The 23,310-nt window shown below is 49.3% G+C and overlaps 1 protein-coding gene across 4 annotated transcripts; it reads left to right on the top strand.

Annotated features, from left to right (window-relative positions):
* CALCOCO1 (calcium binding and coiled-coil domain 1) lies at nt 1-17,788 on the top strand. Of its 4 annotated transcripts, none has more exons than XM_078076067.1 (16): nt 1-117; nt 2,284-2,463; nt 2,803-2,905; nt 3,717-3,907; nt 6,358-6,516; nt 6,927-7,075; nt 9,810-9,900; nt 12,524-12,679; nt 12,870-13,124; nt 13,597-13,722; nt 14,218-14,313; nt 14,690-14,798; nt 15,023-15,222; nt 15,607-15,713; nt 15,973-16,044; nt 16,710-17,788. In XM_078076067.1, the coding sequence occupies exons 2-16, from the start codon at nt 2,308-2,310 to the stop codon at nt 16,885-16,887; spliced, it is 2,148 nt and encodes a 715-aa protein (XP_077932193.1). In that variant the 5' UTR covers nt 1-117; nt 2,284-2,307; the 3' UTR covers nt 16,888-17,788. The 4 variants fall into 4 exon arrangements, with proteins under 4 accessions (XP_077932193.1, XP_035980072.2, XP_077932194.1 ...); XM_036124179.2 differs by having other exon boundaries at nt 16,269-16,796; XM_078076068.1 differs by lacking the exon at nt 12,870-13,124.
* The last annotated feature ends 5,522 nt before the right edge of the window (nt 17,789-23,310 follow it).

Below are 23,310 nucleotides of genomic sequence, written 5' to 3'. Positions count from 1 at the left end.
CGGAGAAACCACAAACCCCAGAAGCCCTCACGTCCACTCTTCTCCCTCCCTTCCAGGAGTCGGAGTGCTGTTTTTGTTGTTGGTGGAAGGTGAGGGAACAGCTGATCCGTGTGTGGGGTAAGAAACTTGGCCTAATTTGGGGGCGATCTGATGCGGGGGTCACCGCACTTTCCAGTCTGTGAAAGGATAATCTAAGGGAACTGTAGAAGGGAGATGCGGGAGCGTTTGGGTTTTAATACTTTCCGTACTGAAGAAGCCACCCCTACTGTTTTTAAGAGTTCTGGGTCTCAAGGGGGCCTGGATCAGGAGGGTGCCCCCTCACTTTTCTCACCTTCCCCTCAGTCCTTCTCTAAAAGCTTGTTACGCTTAAAGTAGTTGGGAGAAGCTGAAATATTTACTCATTCTCTCCCAGGGAAGACTTGACCCTCACAAACCTTCCCTTTCTCCTTACCCTCCCGTCCCAATCCAAAGGCCTTTACTACGCTAAATCCCTGGGGGGAAAAAAACCTTCCAAGTGGTAGAATGTTAAGGAACTCTAGCGCCCTACAGAGTTGGGGGATTGGGACTCTTCCCCTCCCCCCTCGAACACTTGAGTCTAGCTACACTCATACACTTTAAGTGCCCAGAGCTTTGTTTCAGGTTTGGTGAATGTTTCCAGCTGTTATGGATTTTCTTTGTGGGGCATATTTGGGGTTCCCCAGGCTTAGATCTTTGGAGACAACTCATCCCTACTTAGAAAGCGAGAAGAATTGTATTTGGAGAAAACATGGACTAGTTTTAACTAGGGATTTTTCAGAGATGAAACCCCAAAGAAACCTCTTGTCCTGAATCCAGTCCTTATTTTGGAGGGAGAATTTGCTTCTTTTTGGAGAGCTAGCACACTTTTCCTTCTCTACTGAATTTCTGTTTTGTTTTTTGTTTTTTTTAAGTTCCTAGCCCCAGACTTTAGCCTGGCGTGGGTTTGTGATGTTTAGGGGTGTGCACATGACTAGTGATGGCTGATTGGACGCCGTCCTCTGCAGTTGACCTAGGATGAAGATTAGTGGGCTGGAGCAGAGTGATGACGAGAGCCATCTCACAGCCTTAGGCTGAGGAGTTCTGTTGATTATTGTTGTTGTTCCTTACCCCATCCCCATAGTGCCCACCTAACTTGGAACACCTCTTCCTCTCAGTCCCATCTTACAGCATGCCTCCAGCTCCCCATCCAGGCACTTGGAATCGAGGCCAAAGGGGGCAGAGAGCAAATGGAAAGGAAAATACTAGAACTGGGTTACCATAGTCAAACCAGTAGAATTCTAGTTCTGCTTCTGGCAAGATCTGAAGAAAAGAATGTTAGGTTCTGTTTGAATTATCTCTCCCTTCTCTCAACATCATATATATATTTCCCCTTCTCAGGGCCCCTTACTTCCCACCTTCCAGTCTATCCCCTACCCAGGGGTGGGGCTTTCCTGGCTCCAGGCTCCCACATTCCATCTCCCCACACCACCACGTTCCTGCTGAGTGTTTCACTCCACCCTTGAAGCAGCCGCCTCCAGAATTCTTGACTTCCTGGAGTAATGAAATGGAGAGACAAAACCTGTCTTTCCCTATATCCTCCCTTTCCCTTTGTCTCTTGAATGAGAGCAGAAGCTTTTTTTAAAACTCATGGGGGTGGACAGCTCAGAGAGGAGAGAACTGAGACCTCACGGGCCTGAGGATTGAGCTGTTGGTCTCCCCACCCTTTCCAACTCTGAAGGCTCAGTCATTACTTTCAGAGATTAGGTGCTGTTTTCAGGTGTCATAAGTCATCCTGGGTACAGTTGGAGTGGGCAAGGAGACACGCTCAGAAGGAGGGTGCCCCACACCTCAGTTGGATTTTGAATCCAAGAGCCAAAAGATATGGGGGTGGGATGAGGAGGTGGAGGCTGAAGAATTTGGAATGCTCAGGATGTTAAGAGGTGGAAAAAGAGGGACTCAGAGGGCAGAGCCTGGGATGCTGAGACTTGGTCAATGAGGCTGTGAAAAGGGAGCAGAAATGAGAGAGATGTTAACTCTAGGAAGAGTCTTTGACTCAGAACAGGTACAGTGTGAGACAGGATGGGGACTGACTCAGAAGGCCAGACCTGTGTTCTGGAGACTAAAAATTATACCTCCAAAGGGTCCTATAACCCGCAGGGGCTGGAAACGAGATATGCCTTCACCTCCAGGTGTAGTGACAGGAGCTGTGAGTGGGTGGGAATGGAGTTGGAGGGAAGAAGAGATGGATTGGAGAGATTTATAGGATATTAACCCTTTATTTCATAGGAGGGCAGATATCTTGAGGGCAGGATGGAAGAATCATCACTAAGCCGGGCACCTTCCCGAGGTGGAGTCAACTTTCTGAATGTAGCCCGGACCTACATCCCCAACACCAAGGTGGAATGTCACTATACCCTTCCCCCAGGCACCGTGCCCAGTGCCAGCGACTGGATTGGCATCTTCAAGGTATCCCTGAACCCCCTTTTGGCTCATATTTATGGGTCATGGGTTGGTTGGAATAAGGGGAATGACTTAGTCCTTGGATTCTCAACCTCATGTTGATAGAAAAGAAGGGAAAAGATGTCACAAATAACAGAGGCCATCGGTATAAGCAGAGCTCATCTTCTCCCCATCTTAACCTTGCTCTCTCCTGCCACAAGTATCCCTCCACATTCCCTGTCTCTCATCATCCTTGCCCCTGTAACAGCTTCCTGTCCCCCGTTCAGTCCCTCAGCCCTTTCTGCCATCCATAGCTTATAGTTGCATCACCATACCCCTCCCCGCTCCCACCATGGGCCTTCACAGGTGGAGGCTGCCTGTGTTCGGGATTACCACACGTTTGTATGGTCTTCGGTGCCTGAAAGTGCGGCTGATGGCTCCCCTGTCCACGCCAGCGTCCAGTTCCAAGGTACGAGGGAGGATGGAAGGTCCAAGACGGCAGAGCCGGGGGATAGAGGTTTAGAGGAGGATAGTGGGCTCAGAAACAAAAGGCACAGACGACAAAGAAAAATAAGTGCAAATAAATAAAATAAGAACTATATCCAACAGGGCTCAACAGACATAGAATCATGGGATTATTATAGAATCAGGGACTTAGAGATGGAAGGAACTGTAGAGGGCCACTAATCCTGCCTCCTACCAAAACAAAAAAAAAAGGAAGTCCTCTTCCTCGAGGGGTAGGGAAGAGGGAAAGGTGGTGTCATAGAATGAGAAGGTGGTCGTGAGATTCCAAAAGACCTGGGTTCAAATCTCAACTCTAATACTTACAAGCTGTTTGACCTTGGACAAATTACTTAATCTCTCTGTGTCTATTATCTTAACAGTAAAAGGTGGATGCATGGCTTATAGGTACAATATGAGGTTTAAAGTGATACGGGTAGAGGGTTAGCATCATGCCTGGTACAGGGTGGGCACTCAGTAAGTGGTAACTAGCATTATCATTATTATTATTATTATTATTATTATTATTATTATTATGGAAGGTAGGTTTGGGAAAGAGAGGAAGGATAGGCCTAGGCAGAAAGGAGGGACAAGAGTACCCCAGGGAATGGAAATAGCCTGTGGGAGGTGGAAAGAAAACAGTAGATGGAACAGGGAACAAGAGGCCGGAGCCAAGGGCAGTAGGTGATAAGACGCATCCAGGGGAAGGGAGACCTGTCAAGCACTTGAGGGCCTGGGATCACCACATTCGGGTCCTGGGTCCATTCTTCTTCCCACAGCCAGCTACCTGCCCAAACCTGGAGCCCAGCTCTACCAGTTCCGATATGTGAACCGCCAGGGCCGGGTGTGTGGGCAGAGCCCCCCTTTCCAGTTCCGAGAGCCAAGGCCCATGGATGAACTGGTGACCATGGAGGAGACTGATGGTGGCTCTGACATCCTGCTTGTTGTCCCCAAGGCCACCGTGCTGCAGGTGAGAATAGAGCAACAGAGCTGCTTCTGGGCAGGGGAGTGGGCGGGCAGCATGGCAAGGGACCCCTTGCTTTACCCTCCCCTGGGCTGTGACCTCAACCGAAGACCTCACTGGGAGTTACACAATCTTGTCGTTAAGAAAATCTCATTCTAACGTAGACACAAACATGTAGGGCAGGAAAGCAAGCCGCCCACAGGCCACTGTCACTCAGATTACATGAGTACTTTTCGAGCATTCCTCCCAAGTGCTACATCCTGTCCTAGGCCCTAGAGGAAGATCTAAAGGGTGGAGGGAGGCCACTCCAAGGAAGGAATGTTCAGAGGAAGAGGAGGATGAGACCCACGTCCAGGACAGGTGAGGAATGAGAGCAGATAGTAGGGCCCCAGACAGTATCAGAGGCTCTTGGGCACTTGAAATGTGACTGGTCCAAATTGAGATGTAAAATACACAAAGGATTTTGGAGACTTAGTATTTAAAAAAGTAAAAGAGCTTAATAATTTTCTATATATTGATTGCATGTTGAAATGACAATATTTTGGATAGACTGGGTTAGACAAAATATCATTAAAATGAATTTCACCTGTTTCTTGTTACTTTTTTGAAGTATCTACTGGAAAATTTAAAAACTATATATGTGGCTTATATTCTTTTCCCATTGGACCAAATAGACCAAACTGAGAAGAATTAGAGAATGAGGGTAGATGTTGGCAAGGACTTCCTGAAGGAAGAGAAGGGACAGGGACAGGTGGGGAGGAAGGACACTCCCTAGATAAGAGGACAGACTTGAGGAAGGCTCAGGAGGTGAGAATGAGTTGCTTGTCTGTGACTGAAGTAAATTCTTGCTTTCTAGAACCCTCTAAACACATGGAATCAACACAAGAATAGGAAGAAGATGTTTATATCTTGCATAAGTCAGATGTGTGAGCTCCTACCCCATATTCTGTTTTTTTAATTCTAATTCCAGTGTAGTTAACATGCAGTGTTATATTAGTTTCAGGTGTCAATAGTGTACAATACAGTGATTCAGCAGTTCCATATATTACTCAGTGCTCATTATGATAAGTGTGCTCTTAATCCCCATCACCTATTTCACCCACCCCCACCCACTTCCCCTCTGGTAACCAGCAGTTTATTCTCTGTAGTTAACTATAAAGAGTCTGTTTCTTGGTTTGTTTCTTTCTCTCTCTTTTATTTTTTTCACTAGGCTCGTTTGTTTTGTTTCTTAAATTCCACATATGAGTGACATCATATGGTATTTGTCTTTCTCTGACTGACGTACTTCACTTAGCATTACACTCCCCAGCTCCATCCATGTCATTGCAAATGGCAAGACCTCAGTCTTTCTTAAGGCCGAGAGTATTGTGTATGTGTGTGTGTATATACATACACACACACACACCACATCTTCATTATCCATTCATCAGTCGATGGACACTTGAGCTGCTTTCATAGTTTAGCTATTGTAAATAATGCTGCTATAAACTTAGGGGTGCATGTATCCCTTTGAATTAGTGTTTTCATACTTTTTGGGTAAATACCTAGGAGTGCGATTACTGCATCATAGAGTAGTTCTATTTTTTTTTTTTTAAAGATTTTATTTATTTATTTATTTGACAGAGAGAGAGAGACAGCTAGAGAGGGAACACAAGCAGGGGGAGTGGGAGAGGGAGAAGCAGGCTTCCCGCTGAGTAGGGAGCCCGATGCGGGGCTCGATCCCAGGACCCTGGGATCATGACCTGAGCCGAAGGCAGACACTCAACGACTGAGCCACCCAGGCGCCCCTAGAGTAGTTCTATTTTTAACTTTTGAGAAACCTCCATTTTCCAGAGTGGCTGCACCAGCTTATACTCCCACCAGCAGTGCAAGAGAGTTCGTTTTTGTCCACATCCTCGTCAACACTTGTTGTTTCTTGTGTTTTTGATTTTAGCCATTCTGACAGGTGTGAGGTGGTATCTCATCATGGTTTTGATTTGCATTCCCTGATGACGAGTGATGTTGAGCATCTTTTCATGTGTGTTTTGGCCATCTGGATGTCTTCCATGTTCTGTTTTTACATTTGTTATACTTACTACAATTACCTTTCAACAATCTACACTAAGAGATCACTTTACAAATGAGGACAAAGACTCAGAGAAGTTAAGGAACTCATTCAAAGTGCCATAGCTAGTAGAAATTGTAAACCTACATCTGTCTGGTTCCAGAATAGATAAGGTAAAATTCAGGGAGCCATCCCTTTTGTCTGCATGGATTGAGAGAGACTCCTTCCGAGGGGGTCGGGAGCTGGTGTGTCTGACTGGTGGTGGGCAGGATTCAGTAACACCCCAAGCCTCCCCTTCCTCACCTCTTTATAGCTTGTACTGATGCAACTTCCCAGCCCCGAATGCATCTGCAGAGTGGTGGGGACGGGGCTGTCACAAGCGCAAACCCCCTTTTTATCCTCCCTCCTGCAGAACCAGCTGGACGAGAGCCAGCAGGAGAGGAATGACCTGATGCAGCTGAAGCTGCAGCTGGAGGGACAGGTGACAGAGCTGAGGAGTCAAGTACAGGATCTCGAGACGGCTCTGGCCACTGCCAGGCAGGAGCACGTGGAGCTGACGGAGCAGTACAAGGTGGGAGTTGGGCCAGGCTGGGGACGGGGCCTGGCTGCTCACCCGGAGTCCAAAATCTAACCCAGTGAAGATGGAAAAGGAGAGACATTAGCGGGCTTTTAAGATGGTTCTGGCATCAAAAAATAGCTTTAGGGAGTAACGAGTGGGATTAAGCTTGAGATGACAGGAGACACATTGCAAACATAAAGTAATAAGACTCAGTTCTTTGCACGCAGGAGTGCTGAGGTAGGGTGGAGGTGGCCATATTCACCAGCCAGAGAATGTTCCCTTGCAGTTTCTTTCTCAAGGAAGGTGACAGGGTGGTGGGGGGTTGATAACAGTCAAATTCTGATATGCTCCTCCTAAGCTCTTGTTCTGTTCTTTGAGAGATGAGTCTCAACTTCATTATTCTGGGGTAACCTTAATTCCAGGGGCTTTCCCGGTCCCACGGGGAGCTCATAGAAGAGAGGGACATCCTGAGCCAGCAACAGGGAGACCATGTGGCACGCATCCTGGAGCTGGAAGATGACATCCAGACCATCAGTGAGAAGGTGCTGACTAAGGAGGTGGAGCTGGACAGGTGAGAGGACCTCCTCTGCCCCCATTACTTCCTTTCATTTCCTGTCACCCCAAACTCCAGCCTCTCATTTCAGGCAGGTGAACCTGCTGTCTCATGTGGTTATCCCGCTTACTGGGGAAATCTTTTCCTGCCTAGCTCTTCCGTCTTTCCTGAGCCTGTTCTGTATTCCTCACCTTCAGAAGTCATCATAGTTACTACTTATGGTACAGCAAAGGCTACGCAGGAGCCGGGAGTGGAGGATTTGGAAGAAGAGAATGGATAGAACAGTCAACACAAGAGAGGATGGATTTCATGCTGAAATCCATCTTTCTTCTGAAATCCATCTTTCTATCTATTCTTTACCGCAGCAAAGAAGATTAGAGGGGCACCTGGCTGGCTCAGTCAGTAGAGTGGGTGACTCTTTATCTCAGGGTTGTGAGTTTGAGCCCCTCGTTGGGCGTAGAGATTACTTAACAATCTTTTTAAAAAAAGAAGGAGGGCACCTGGGTGGCTCCATCGGTTAAGCATCCAACTCTTGGTTTCAGCTCAGGTCATGATCTCAGGGTTGTGAGATCAAACCCCATGTCAGGCTCCACGCTCAGCCTGGAGTCTGGTTGAGGTTCTCCCTCTGCCCCTCCCCCACCACCACCCTCCACTCCACCAGCCTCTGCTTGGGCGAGCACACACATATGCGAGCACTCTTTCTCTCAATAAATAAATAAATAAAAATCTTTAAAAAAAAAAAGAAAGAAAAAACTATAATAAAAAAATAATAGAAGGGCGCCTGGGTGGCTCAGTCGTTAAGCGTCTGCCTTCGGCTCAGGTCATGATCCCAGAGTCCTGGGATCGAGTCCCACATCGGGCTCCCTGCTCGGCGGGAAGCCTGCTTCTCCCTCTCCCACTCCCCCTGCTTGTGTTCCTGCTCTTGCTCTCTCTCTCTCTGTCAAATAAATAAATAAAATCTTTAAAAAAAAAAAAATAATAATAATAGAAAATAAAAATAAATTTAAAAGAAAAAGAAGACTAGACTTCATTCTCACTGTTAGGAAATGTTCGAACTGGTGATCCAGAATGTGATGGAATCTCTCCTCTGAAAAAAGGCGTAAGTCATAGAATTTTAGCACTGGGAGGAATATAGGATATTTGAGAGGGTCACTACTTCAGAAGGCAGCCTTTTTCAATATCAGACAACTGTCAGTTTTGTATCTCTTGGATTGAACGAAACTGTCCTTCCTATAACTCCCTCCTATAACTTTCCTCCCTTGGTCTTGGTTTAGACCTCTGGAGCCGCACAGAATGAATTTCTTTCTTCTACCAGACAACTATTATTTCTACCAAATAGCACAAATATTGACCACTTCCCATGCCTGTCCTTCAGATTTTCACCAGGAGAAACACGTTAGGTGTTTCTTTCATCACATCACACAATTGAGTCTCTTTCATTCAGCACTGGTAGATCTTACATATATTTTTTAAATTTTTTAAAGGAAAGAGGCATATTATCCAAGGCCCAGAGTAAAACATGAGTTACTCCCTAAGGCTTCTTCAGTGCAGAATATGTTGGTCTTGCCCTAGGGAGATACTAAATGTCTAGGTTTTAAATCATAGAATAGAAAAGCAGGGATCAGGGGCGCCTGGGTGGCTCAGTCGGTTACATGTCTGCCTTCGGCTCAGGTCATGATCCCGGGGTCCCGGGATCGAGCCCCACATCAGGCTTCCTGATCATTGGGGAGCCTGCTTCTCCCTCTTCCTCTGCTGCTCCCCCTGCTTGTGTTCTCTAACTCTCTCTCTCAAATAAATTAATAAAATGGTTTAAAAAAAAAAAGAGATGAGACTGATCATCTGGAAAAGATTAGGGACTGTTTAGACCAGGGGTCAGTAAACTATGGCCCATGTGCCAAATGTAGCCTTGCCGCCTGTTTTTGTACAGCCCGTGAGGTAAGAATGTTTTTGACAATTAATTAATGGTTAAAATCAAAAGAAGAGGGACTCCTGGGTGGCTCCATAAGTTAAGTGTCTGCCTTTGGCTCAGGTCATGATCCCGGGGTCCTGGGATCGAGTCCCACATCGGGCTTCTTACTCAGCAGAGAACCTACTTCTCCCTCTGCCTGCTACTCCCCCTGCTTGTGCGCATGCTCGCTTTCTCTCTCTCTGACAAATAAATAAATAAAATCTTCTAAAAAAATAAAAGGAGATATGAAAAGGAAGATATGAAATTCAGATTTCAGTGTTCATAAATAAAGTTTTATTGGGACAGCCATGCTAGTCATGTGCATGTTGTCTGGGGCTGCTTTCACACTACAATGGCAGAGTTGAGTAGTTGCCACAGAATCCTCATGGCCTGCAGAGCCTAAAGTTTTTACTGTCAGGCCCTTTACAGAAAAGTCTGCCAACTTCTAATCTAGATCCAAAGTTTATAATCAATCACGGCTGTCCCTTGTCTAAAAAAAGACTCAGTTCTGGTCTCTTGATGGAACGAAAACAACTAGGAAGCCACCAGCAGAACATTCCTTAAAATGATACATAAAGAGAAAAGAAAAACTGTATTTCTAGATTGTTCTCTAGAATCAGGAATCTTGGGTACTCAGGGCTTACAACAGGATCACCTTGGTCTGGGGATTTGAACATCCCAAAGGCAAATGGAGGTCTGGGCATAGAGGAGCACCAGTAGAAGAGCTCAAGACAGAAGTCCAAGCCCCTCATTTCTTCTCTGGTGACCAGTAGGTCATCTGACGTTCCATCTCCCCACACACAGGGTGAGAGACACAGTGAAGGCCCTGACTCGGGAACAAGAGAAGCTCCTCGGGCAACTGAAAGAAGCGCAAGCAGATAAGGAGCAAAGCGAGGTAAGGGCTCAGAGTTGGTTCACTTTCTGAATTGTTCATCCAGTGTTTATTAATTAAGTTCTGAGTTCTAGGCACCAAAGCGGATATAAACGTAAAGAGAACATTGTATGCACTCTCGTAGGAAGCATAAAATGTATACCCAAATCAGGATTAGTCAAAATAAGCATCACCAGGGAAGAATAATAAAGTGTTCTGGTGGGGGCGCCTGGGTGGCTCAGTAGGTTAAGCATCTGACTCTTGATCTCAGCTCAGGTCTTGATCTCAGGGTTGTGAGTTCAAGGCCCAGCGAGGAGCCTACTTAAATAAATAGATAGATAGATAGATAGATAGATAGATAGATAGATAGATAGATAGATAAATGTGTTATGATGCTTCATAGAGGTGGGTGAGAGCACATCTTGTTAGGGTCATTAGAAAGGGCCTTTAGGGGCACCTGGGTGGCTCAGTTGTTAAACATCTGCCAGGGTCCTGGGATCGAGCCCCGCGTTGTGTTCCCTGCTCATCAGGAAGCCTGCTTCTCCCTCTCCCACACCCCCTGCTTATGTTCCCTCTCTCACTGTGTCTCTCTCTGTCAAATAAATAAATAAGATCTTGAAAAAAAAGAAAGGGCCTTTAAAAAAGCTGGCACCTGGGTGGCTCGGTTAGTTAAGCATCTGCCTTCAGCTCAGGTCATGATCCTGGAGTCCTGGATCGAGCCCCATGTCGGGCTCCCTGCTTGGCGGGGAGTCTACTTTTTCCTCTGCCCTCGCCCCGCTCATGCTCTCTCTCTCTCTCTCAAATAAATCTTTAAAAAATAAAAAGGGGGCATAGGAGTGCCTGGCTGGCTCAGTCGGCAGAGCGTATGACTCTTGATCTCAGGGTCGTGAGTCCAAGCCCCACTTTGAGCATAGAGCTTACTTTAAAAAAAAAAAAAAAAAAGCAAAAGGGCGGAATAAACTAGCCTCGTATTTTCCAACTTTTTTAGCTTTCCTCCCCACCCCCAGTAAAGTTTTACATCTTGTGTGGAACCTCACTGAATAGATAAAAACAATATTTTATTACTATAAATTTTCATAAATTCAAATATTCAGTGTTGACCTACAAGGTAACAAAAGTAATCAGGTAATCCTGATGGATGTCACACCTTGAAATCAGAGGTTATAGATAACTGCTCTGTCAGCCTCAGCAGCTGATATAGTTCTGTATTGTGTTTTGGTTGTATGGTACTGAGAACACTTTGAGTCTCACACACAAGTAGGTGAGAGTGACAGCCATTGTTAAACTATCCACCTGGCCATCTCAGTTTGCTTTTCAGTTCAATAGAAGATCCTGAGGTTTGCACAAAAATGAATTAACCTAGAAGCATATGTCAGTGGATTGAGACTGTTGTGTTAACTTGTGACTGTGTGGGGTTTTTTTTCATATTTTTTAAATAATTTAGAAGAAGCTTAAATCACATATTTGCAGAACCTCTAAATGGCTTCCTCCAAACCCTAGGCTTTTGTGGAAGATGATTTGAAAACCATTTGCTTAGCAGTGAGGAGTAGGAAGAATTTAAGTAGACAAAGATGAGAGGGAGGCCCTTCTGGAAACAGGGAAAGATGCGAGCAAAGGCTGAGAGCCCCAGAACACTCAGGGCAATTGAATGTGTGGGTGAAGAGTTTGAGGTAAGGCCTAGGTCAGATTGGAGAGGACCTGGAGTTTAGTCTTTATTCTGTAAGCAGTGAGAGGCGTCAGTAATTTTCAGGGGGGTGAGATGTACTTAAATGTAGATCACACTTAAGATGTACTTAAAGAAGATTCATGTGATCTCCTTGTGGGAAATGAACTAGTTATGGGATTATTCAATAATCCAAGTAAGAAATGACCAGGGCCTGAGCTAACATGGTTGCAATGATAGTGGAAAAGAGAAGATGGCTGTGAACAAGATGGAGGATGGAGACGCCAAAGGCTTTTCTGTGGGTCGCTAAGGAAAGAACAGAACCAAGCAGGCATGGCACCAACGGATCCAGCCTGAGTGACTTGGGAGGTAGTTAGTACCATGGGTGGAAATAAGAGTGGAAAGGAGTGGAGTGGGAGGTAGAATATGCTGAGTTTGAGAGCCCTGTGGGACATCCAGACTGAGTTTTGATCTAAAAGGAAGAGCAGATGGGCGCCTGGGTGGCTCAGTCAGTTGAGAGTCTGCCTTTGGCTCAGGTCATGGTCCTGGGGTCCTGGGATCGAGCCCCTCATTGGGCTCTCTGCTCAGTGGGGAGTCTGCTTCTCCCTCCCCCCCATCCACTTGTGCTTGTATGTGTGTGTGCGCGTGCTCTCTCTCTCTCTCTCTCTCTGAAATAAATAAATAAAATCTTTTAAAAATAAAAAGAAGAGGAGAGAAGCAGAAACGGTACATGGGATACCTAGATTCGTGTAAGACCCTGCCCAGGCTGTGATGCTGGTACCTCATGTTGGGAGCCGGAGACCGGATGTTCAGGACTGAGTGGCTTTGAGCTGAGACCCCAAGAACGGCTGACGAGCTGAATGCTTGGGTTTGTGTTAAATCTGGGAAGCAGAACCATGACCTCTCTCATCACAGTGGTTCAACCCCCAGCCACCCCAAATACTACATATACCCCTTTCCTTACGTATTCGCCACCTCCATCAGGCTGAGCTCCAAATGGCACAACAAGAAAACCATCGCTTAAATTTGGAGCTGCAGGAAGCGAAGGGCCGGCAGGAGGAACAGGGTGCTCAGGCCCAGCGACTGAAGGACAAGGTGACCCAGATGAAGGACACCCTAGGCCAGGCCCAGCAGCGTGTGGTAAGTGAAGCCCCTAGGCAACAGGAAGTAGAGAAAGTTCCAAGGGCTCACTATAGAAAAGTGGGGAAAAGACGAGGCTAAAGATCGAGCAGTGCAAATCTTGAGTCCTGATGCAGTGGTGGGTAGCAGGGAGCCTGGTTCACGAGTGACTCACTGGGAGCCCTAACTCCATCTCCTCCTGTCTTCTGAGGCTGAGCTGGAGCCCCTGAGGGAGCAGCTTCGAGGAGCCCAGGAGCTTGCAGCCTCCAGCCAGCAGAAAGCCGCCCTTCTCGGGGAGGAGCTTGCCAGCGCAGCGGGAGCCAGGGACCGCACCATGGCCGAGCTCCACCGCAGCCGTCTGGAAGTGGCTGGAGTCAATGGCAGGCTGGCTGAGCTCAGCTTGCACTTGAAGGAGGAAAAAAGCCAGTGGAGCAAGGAGCGGGCGGGGCTGCTGCAGAGTGTGGAGGTAGAGGGATGGGGGGACCTGGCAAGCTCACGGCCACTGCCCCCACCTCCCATGTGGCCAGATCCCCTCAGAGGACAGAAAGGGATGAGGACCTTAGAGGACTTAGGGATGGGGAGGGGCTCCGAGGGAGGTACAGTTCACTGTCCAGAGATGACCCATCGTCTCTAAGCGGGGTGTCCCAGTCCTGATCTTTGTAGCACCTTCCTTGGTTACCGTCTTGATTAAGAAACATTTCCTGCCCTAGGCACCGGCCCCCATCAGTAATGCCCATTCCTGATCAGCGAGGCACCTTGCTGGCGTGTCCCTTCCTTCAGTGAGAAGTATAGGGAATGAGGAAGCCAAGAAGGGGAAATTGCTCCCCAAATACTCATTTAACTAAAGGAAGGGCCACAGTGAGGGATGGAGCTGTTGTCAGTGGCATCCCTTTTCCTTCACCCTTCCCCTCCCATGTGCCTTTTTGGCCACGTCGCAGGCTGAGAAAGACAAGATCCTGAAGCTGAGTGCAGAGATACTTCGACTGGAAAAGGCAGTTCAGGAGGAGAAGACCCAGAACCAAGTGTTCAAGACTGAACTGGCCCGGGAAAAGGACTCGAGCCTGGTGAGGCGTGCAGCCGCCCCTGAGTCCGGGCCCATGGCCTCCTGAAGCAGCAGTGTCCCTTCTTGCCGTCTTGGGTGTGGGTTCAGAAGTGCTGGCTGCTCACTTCCATGTTGAGTGGCCTCTTACTTGCACTTGTCCCACAGCTCATCAGTTTGAAACGTACGATGGCCCCTTCTGTTCTCCAGACACACATCCTGGGCCTCTCAGGGGTGACTTAGGACAGTTATGGAGTGCCCCTGCTACCACCAGGGCCTCTGCATCCCAGCCCAGAGGCGGTCACCCAGGCCCACACTCGAGAAGCAGAGCCTGGGACTCAGGCGACTATCTCCTGTGATCAAGACAAGGGACTCATGGAAGAAGAGTGTTGGGGCTTCCCCCGTGTGTGTCGGGGCAAGAGAAGGACAAAGGCACAGAGAGACATGGTTCTAGGGTGGTGGGTCCAGGTCGCAGAGCCTGGGTTCTTGGAGGTACATTCTAGGCTCCACATTCCCTCAGGTGCAGCTGTCAGAGAGCAAGCGGGAACTGACAGAGCTGCGGTCAGCCCTGCGTGTGCTCCAGAAGGAAAAGGAACAGCTGCAGGAGGAGAAGCAGGTGAGAACCTATGACTCAGGCTCCCTGGATGCCAGAATTGAGGACTTGAGGGCTGGGAACTTTGTATCTTCTTGCCATCTCTTGGCTTAGAAACTGTTATCTCTAAGAGGGCCCAGAGGCTAAAAATGGGACCATGGCTCCTCTCACTGGCCGACTTGACAGGACAGGAGAGGACTGCAGGGGCGCGGGATGAAGGGGGTGAAGGAGGGCTCCTGGCGGGGGAAGAGTGAGGCTCTACTTTGAGCTGCCCCGCACGTTAGAGAAGGCACCTGATCCTGAGGAGCTCGGAGTTCGTCTTGGGTGCCAGGGAGGACTCTGCAGGGCAGCGGGCTGGGCATCTTCCCAGCCTCTCCTGCCTCTCTGCTCCCAATGCCAGGAACTGCTGGAGTACATGAGAAAGCTGGAGGCCCGCCTGGAGAAGGTGGCAGACGAGAAGTGGAGCGAGGGCGCTGCCACAGAGGACGAGGAGGCGGCTGCGGGGCTGAGTCTGTAACCACCAATCTTGTGACACTGCTTCCCCGCCCCCCCGTTTCCCTGTTGGGGAGAGCTGCATGCGACCGCTCTGGGAGCTGCCTCCACCTTCTGTGTCTTGCCTTTTCCCTTGCCGGACTCTGGCCCTGTCCAGTTTAACCATATCCCTCATCCAAAGGAGCCAGCCCAGCCAAGCCTCTAACGACACATCCTTCTCTGCCCTCTCCCTCACCGACAGGCTGCCCAGCGGCTCTGACAGACTCAGAGGATGAGTCCCCGGAAGACATGAGGCGCCCTCCCTATGGCCTGTGTGAGCGGGGAGACTCCGGCTCCTCTCCTGCTGGGCCACGAGAGGCTTCTCCCCTGGTTGTCATCAGCCAGCCGGCTCCCATTGCCCCCCAGCTCTCAGGGCGCGCTGAGGACAGCAGCTCTGACTCGGTGAGCAGTGCGGGGAGGAAGGGGTGGCCAGGGCCATACCCAAGTGGCCCAGCCTCTGGAGCAGGAAGTCTTAGCCCAACAGGGCTCTCTTTTTCCCTTGGAGAGGAGGCAGGCCCAGCCTCTCTTCCAGGCCATCCAACAGACAACACCCCCAAATCCACCCCAACCCAATAGCCTCACTGCTGCCGCCCCCTGCACCCCACACTTCTCTTCTTACCCACCAGCCCCCATCACAACTCCTGTCCTGCCTCACTCCTACTGCAGCCCACTGTCTACTCTCTGGGCCTAGACTGCTCTTCCCTTACCTGCTCCAGTGGGCTGCTCCCGTGTCTTGGGACACTCACTACCCCAAAACCCAGCCCTGCCTATCTCTTTGGTGCCCAGGAGGCCGAAGATGAGAAGTCAGTGCTCATGGCGGCTGTTCAGAGTGGGGGTGAGGAGGCCAATCTGCTGCTTCCTGAGCTGGGCAATGCCTTCTATGACGTGGCCAGGTGAGCGCAGAAGGGGGAGACCAGGAGGGGGGTGGGAGGATGCCAGTGGAAAGGGCATCTGGGTGAATGGTCCCCATGCCCTTCGCCCAAGCTCCCCCTTCTTGGCCCTGGCCAAGAAAAGGAGACATAGGTATGGTTGACACAGAAAGTCACCCACCACTCCGAATCCCAGGTGCCTTCAGGTAATTCCTGCCCCCGTCTTATCAGTGCACTGTGCACTCAGAGGCCCTGCCTTTAACTGGCTTCTGTGTTGTTCTAGCACCATCTTCCGTGGAGCCCAAATTGCCCTGCATCCCCTCTCTCCTGCCCCTTTCCCTTCCCCAACCACCAGGTAGGTACCTAAGCTCCGTCTGGGGAGGAAGGGAGGTGACCGATGCCCCCAGGGATGGGATCAGAGAGAAGACTGGGATCCAGCGTCCATCTGGCCAGCTCTGAGATGTCCCCCTTCCCTGACCCTCTTCCCTGACTCCGCCGGGAAACCCTCGGGCGATGCAGCTGCAGGGGCGGGGGTTCCGGTATCAGATTGCCCCTTCGGCCTTCCCTTTCCTTTCGCAGGTCAAGAGGGGAAGGCAGGGGGAAGAGAGATTTTATCATCTAGCCCCCGGCTTTGCCTCCATGTGAGATGGGCTCTGGGCAGGGAGGGGTGATGCTGTCATCCTTCTCAGCTGGAGCAGGAAGATGAAGGACGATGTCAGACTCATTTTCAGCCTCATTAGGCAGCAGACGGAGCTGGAGGGAGGAGAGCAGGGGGTTGGGGGATGGGCCATGCGCTACAGCAGGCGCTGAAGAAGAGAGGACACGGAGAGCCAGGAAACCAGGCTCCGGTAGTGTGGGGAGAGAGGTGCTATGGGCGAGGTGGGGAGAGAGCCACCAGGGAGCTGCGTGAGGAACAGGGGCACCTGGGAGCCCGCGTGCGTGGGTCCCTCTCCCTGAGGTCCACGAGGCAAGAGGGCATCGGAGAGCACTGACCCTCTCCTTTCCTTCTGTCTCCTTCAGTGGCTTTGCGGTGGGTCCCTTGTCAGAGGCCAGCACTGGGGGCCCTGCCACCCCCCCGTGGAAAGAGTGCCCCATTTGTAAGGAGCGCTTCCCAGCCGAGAGTGATAAGGATGCCCTGGAGGAACACATGGATGGACACTTCTTTTTCAGCACCCAGGACCCCTTTACCTTTGAGTGATCTCACCCCCCGCCCCGGCCCCAGGACATGCCCAGATACACTTACACACAGACACACGCTCATGCACAGACGTACACTTAGGTCTCATGCCTTCTCTGCCACCCTGGGCTCCGTGATATTCTGTTCCCTAAGAACCGCTCCCTGAACCATGTTCATCCCAAGCTCTCACCTTCATCCTCTCCCGCCTGGCTCTTTTGTCCACGCAGGGGCTGACTTTACCCCCTGAAAGCGGTTTTGGAGGAACCAGGCTGGAGGAGACCTTCCCCAGGGGGAATAGGATCACCCCCTCCTCACCCTGGTTGCTTCTGTCACTGACACCACACACCCACACACACACCCATACACACGCACACACACACACACTCACACTCACACGTACTCTCTGCTGCCCCAAAGCCAGTTCCTGGGGCACCCCACCGCCTCTTATTCGGGGTCTGTGTTGGTTTACCTGAGTTTTCTCGGGGGCCTGCATCGAGGCAGCAGCGAGGACACCATGGCCTCTTCAGGTGTCTTTCAGTTCTGAGCTTCAGTGGTTCCTTCTGCCCCCCACCCCACCCCATTGCCTTCTGCACCCCGCCCCGGCCTTTTCCACACCGTTAGGTATGAAGTTTGGAGGTTTCTTTTGTATTTTTGAGGTTTTCTGTACTCTGTCTCCTGCCCTTCCCTGCCCTCCCTCCCCCAGTGTCCTCACATGGAAAGAAAGAATGCATTTGTGCCTTCTGTGAGGGATGAGGGGACCAGATGGTCCCAGGTGTCCCCATTTCTCACCCCTTCCTCCCTCTCCAGGTTCCCCCACAGCAATAAGAGCTTTCCCTCTTTATCCCTCCCTCAATCTGTAGTTTGAACAAATATATTTATATGATATGTATAACAATTCTAATAAAATGTGTTCTTATCATGAGGTGTGACTAGAGCAATGAAGGTCCGGATACCTGGCTCCTAGACCACAGTGGAGGGGAGAGGGAGGGAGGGAGGGGACTCCCCCCTGCCTTGGGACCAGTGCTTGCGCGGCATTTCCACATTGTGCCTCCTGGTGGGCAGAGGAGGAGGGCGGGAGCTTTGGCTCAGGTTGGGGGTGGGGGTCTGGCTTGGAGAAGACTGCTGTTGTGGGAGCGGGGGCAGCAGATTGATGGGTCAGCGTGGGCCCTGCTCAGGATTTCAGTCCTGGGGTGGGAACCAGAGTTCTGGGCCCAGGTGCATGTCTCAGAAGGCAGGGGAAGTTTCCACTGCTCAGACCTTCACCCCCCCGTAGCAGCCGTCACTGTACCATGGGCCAGAGACGGGCGTTACTCCTGTCAGGAGTTCACACCCTTGAGGAGCCACTTAGTAAAAAATGCCCTAAACCGCATACCGCTAAAGCCTATTTGATATCCCTTCCATCCCTGCCTCCTCTCCCTCTGTTGCCATCTCACGTACACGTATGCACCCTCTGACTCCACGGTCACAAAAACACATTCATCCACTCTAACCAGCTTCACAGGCTAGACACACACGGCGTCGTAAAGCATTTATTAAGGACCTGCGTGCTCACCAAGGCTCTCGGCAATGCCCAGCACAAGCCGTGCCTACAGCCCCCTTGTTCCCCATCCCAGTAGCTCCCTTAGCAGCCACCCTCCTTTCCCTTCAGGGCCTCTGGGCGGGCAACCTGCACCAATCCCTCTCTACACCCACCTGAAATCCCCCCAATGCACCCCCTTCCAGCCCCACCTGGATGACATCTTCCATCCTTCCTTCTTCCCTCCCGTCGCTGTCTCCTAGCAACCCCATCTCGTTCCCTGAATCCCTTCCAAGGAAATTAGAGATAATGGATCTCTCCTCTCTCCATCTCAACTCCTCTTTATTGATCCTCCTTTAATGAAAGTTAATTATAACAATGATTTAATTAATAGAATCCCTCTCTTCCTTTATTGCTTCCCGTATTAAGACTATTAATAAATACGAGCTGGGCTGACAGAGGCATCTATCACTCGCCTGGGATTCCCCCCATCCCTCCTTTTTCCCTCCCCCTTACCCCTCCCCTCGCTTGGCCTATAAACTTGCCGGGGTAGTGGGGGTTAATCAGAGAGGAATTATGAGCCAACATCCCCAGCAGGAGGTGCGTTTAATGAAATCACTTGTGATTTATGTCTGGGGGAGGTTGGGGAAGGAAGAATCTGGAACCCAGACATTCTGGCTGCCAGAAGGGTGCCCCACTTAGTGCAAAAGGGGAGGAAGGGAGACAGAAACGGACCCAGAGCCCCTGCCCCCACCGCACAGCCCCTGCCATGCCACACACACCGCCCCCCACCCCTAGGAGCCACACGGCCATTGACCCCGGCTGCTGGGCTAAGAGCACTTCTGAGGGATACAGCATAGGTGTTCTTTCCCACCTCCAGAGCATCACAGGGGTTATTCTCATCTACTCTCTGTGTGGTATTTGGCAACTTGGCCTTTCTACTTGTTTCCCTTCCGGAATGGATTGTTTCTTCTGCCCTGCCTCCCAGCATCCATGCAGAAACCGTTGGATCTGAATGGGCTCCCGGCACTAGTGTGAAAGGAAAAGTCAGACCAAGTAGCAGCAGATAGGAACCGGGGTGTCAGTTGGTGGAAGAGAACGAATGCAAACATCACTCCCCACTTACAGAACCTCAGTGGCTGCCTGGGACCTACAGGAACTGAAGTGCAAATCACTTAGTATGTCAGTCAGGGTCTCCACCATCCCACTCCAACCTGCCTCTCCATTTCCCAGCCTACCCTAAGGAACCCTGGACTCCGGTGTCACACAACCACTCCACCATTTTTGCAGGCCTCTGGGCGCACGCTTTCTTCACAACTCACGGGACGCCTCCTCCATGAATTCCTACTCGACTTTTCTCAGTTTTACCCCCTGAGGTGCCACATACAGCCCTTGGCAAAAATACACCACAGCATGCTTGCAAGTCTTCCTTCTCTCGACTCTAAGCAGCTTGAGGGTAGGTTCTGTGTTTGTACATCTCAGGTTCCTGAAGTCCAGTACGGAGACCAGCACATAGGGCCAGCCCTTCCAAAAATAAATTTTTTAATTATTTTACTAAAATATTTCGTACATACAAAAGGATATATGTGTCCACATAGAAGGGATGAAGAATAATAAAGTGAACGTCATTGGACTCACTAACCAGCTTTAGAAAAACATTACCAATACTGTTGAAGTGCCCGGTGTAGCCTAAAAGAGTAAAATGTGATGTCATTTGGGACAGAGACATGTCATGCATTAATTCAGAGAACTTTATGGAGTGCTCTTTATGGGTCAGATGCTGGGAGTAGAGATGGAACGGTCAAAAACAGTCAAAAACTGCCCTCGAAGAGCTTCTAGTCAACATAAAACAACAAAAACAGGAAAGCAAGATAAGCACTACTTTAGAGATAGGCACGGCAGGCTCTGGGCCCACAGAGGAAGGATAATCAACCAAGACTGGGGGAGACGAAGCTTACCATGGGTGACGATGTAGAAGCTCAATCTTAAAGAGACAGAAGGAACAGAATGTGCAAAGACATAACTGGCTCAGAAGCTTAAACACTCAGGTAGGGCTGCTGAGTGAAGGTCGTAGACTGAAATGAGGCTGGAAAGATGGACTGGGAGATCTTTTTTTTTTTTTTTTAAGATTTTATTTATTTATTTGACAGAGACACAGCGAGAGAGGGAACACAAGCAGGGGGAGTGGGAGAGGGAGAAGCAGGCTTCCTGCAGAGCAGGGAGCCTGATGCGGGGCTCGATCCCAGGACCCTGGGATCATGACCTGAGCCGAAGGCAGACGCTTAACGACTGAGCTACCCAGGCGCCCCTGAACTGGGAGATCTACACTCAAACGTTCACTCAACAAATATTCATTGAGTGCCTACTATGTGGCAGGTGCTGTTCTAGACACTGGGAAACAGCACGAACAAAACATAAGAATGCCTGCCCATATGAAGCTTACACTCTATTGACAGATCATGAAAGTCCACAGAAACCAGTTAGGAACCCATTGTAATAACCCAGGCAAAAATGGTGAGCACTGAACTGAAGCAGTGTCAAGAGAAAAAGAGGCAGAATTCTTGAAGATGCAGAATTAATGGGACTTGGTGATAATTAGATAATGGGAAGTGAACAGAAGGAGTCAGGTTGATCCCCGGTTTCTCATTTCAATGACCAGATAACCAGCAATGCCATTCACCAAATAAATTGTATAAAAGGAGAAATATATGGAGGGAAAATATGACTGGTGCAATTTTGACTTGTTGAATTTCCAACGTGTTTGGGATCTTCCAAAGGAGAGAGAGATCCAGTAGGTGGTTGGATAGATAAATGTAAGTCTGGAGCTCAAGAGAGTTTGGAACTGAAGACAGAGACTTAAGATCCTTGAAAGTAAAGGTGATGAGAGTGAAGAAAGATCAGCCAGGTGTCCCCGCATGTAGAGTGAGAGGGTAAGAGGGCCAAGGGCAGAACCCACGTGACCATCCACATGAAAGGGAAGTTTGGAGAACTCGAAGTCTCGGAGAAGACTGGGAAGGATCGGTCAGAGGTAGCAGAGAGGTCAAGGAAACGACTCCTGGAAACCGCTGGATTGGCAGCCTGGAGGTCGCTGGTGGCTTGGCAAGAGGAGCTTGAGGAAAGTGTTGCAGCTGGAGCTTAATGTGCCGCTGGACTTCACAGAACCTGTAATAGATACACGATTCTGACCCATGGGAATTGGGAATATGTCTCCAGACTCACATAAAAACAAGGACTCCTGAGTCAAGGTGTCAGAAAAATCAAGGGCAGGAACCAAGATGCCTGGATCCGACATCAAAGAATTCCTACTGCTTCTGACTGGTCAGGCGTGAGGCACGCTCTAGGCCTCCCTGTCCTCTGTGCCAGCCACCAGCCCCCGTGACTGCTGAATGCTTGACCTGTGGCTAATCCAAACTGAAATGTTGGGAGTTTCAAGACTTCGTACCAAAAAAAAAAAAAAAGAGAGAGAGAGAGAGAGAATTTATTTATTTTTTTTTTTTAAAGATTTTTTATTTATTTATTTGAGAGAGAGAGAATGAGAGAGAGCAAGCACATGAGAGGGGGGAGGGTCAGAGGGAGAAGCAGACTCCCTGCCGAGCAGGGAGCCCGATGCGGGACTCGATCCAGGGACTCCAGGATCATGACCTGAGCCGAAGGCAGTCGCTTAACCAACTGAGCCACCCAGGCGCCCGAGAGAGAGAATTTAAAATAATTTTATATTGATTGCTTGTTTAAACGATAATAATTTGGATATATTGGGTTAAATAAAATATGGTGTTAATGTTACTTTTACCTGGTTCTTTTTTTTTAAGATTTTATTTTTAAGGAATCTCTATGCCCAACGCAGGGCTCGAACTTACAACCCCAAGATGAAGAGCTGCATCCTCTCCCAACTGAGCCAGCCAGGCAACCCTCACCTGGTTCTTTTTACTTTTTTTAATGTAGCTAATAGAAAACTTAAAATTACAAATTTAAAGCTGTGTAATAAATTTCTCCTTCACAGTGCTAACCAAAGCCCCACCCCAGAATGGGACCCCCACAGCCTGGACATCCCTAGACTCCCCTAGAATCCCAGCATCCCTCCTAGCAGGAAGATACATGCCTGAAATTTCCAAGACTGCATACTGGATGCACCGCTCTGCCCTATGCTACCAAGGCCATAACCTGGGGCAAGAGATCCCAGTGCTTAGTACCCTATCTCCAGGTTGCCAGTCCCGGTCCCTCATATTTTTTTCTTTCTCCAGGTCTATTGATAATCAGGTGAGAGTAGAAATGTCCTATTCTAACTCACGAAAGTGGATTTTTTCCCCCAGGGTTAGAATCCAGAATCCCTCTCCTAACCCTAAATTTAGAAGCTGTATCTTCCCTCCTCTGTCTCCCCTATTTCTCAACTCCCATGCTTTTCTAAAACTGGAAATCTCCCAGATTGGTGGAATCATGGTGTTGTGGCAATTAAATAGGTGTTAGAGGTCTCCAGATTTAATTTGTCATACTTCTTAACCATGTGACCTGGAGCAAAACACTCCATTTCTCTGAGCCCTTATCTGCAAAATGCGGATAACTCTCTCCACAAAGGTTATCGTGATGATGATATGAGATCAAATGTGTAAAATGCCTTGCACAGAGCCAGGCACTCGGTAGGTACTTTATAATTTGGGGGTTTCTGTTTTGTGTCTTACCCCTGCATATTTGGAGAAACAGAGAAACTCAGGTTCATATATGGAGACTGATAGGCCCTCAAAGCCGAAAGGGCACTTAGAGATATATTTCCAACTTCTCACTCGGTACAGAAATTCCCTGGACTACATCCCTCATTGGTAGTCATCCAACCTCTGCTTAAACATCTCCAGGGGCCATTCATTGGTTCACTCAATAAATAAGAACAAGGCACTGTGGGAGCCACAAAGAAGGGCAGACACAGATCTTGCTGT

Source organism: Halichoerus grypus, chromosome 6 (assembly GCF_964656455.1).
Source record: "Halichoerus grypus chromosome 6, mHalGry1.hap1.1, whole genome shotgun sequence".
NCBI classification, from domain to species: domain Eukaryota; kingdom Metazoa; phylum Chordata; class Mammalia; order Carnivora; family Phocidae; genus Halichoerus; species Halichoerus grypus.
The sequence above is the reverse complement of the archived record's forward strand: the minus strand, read 5'-3'. Positions and strand labels throughout refer to the sequence as shown.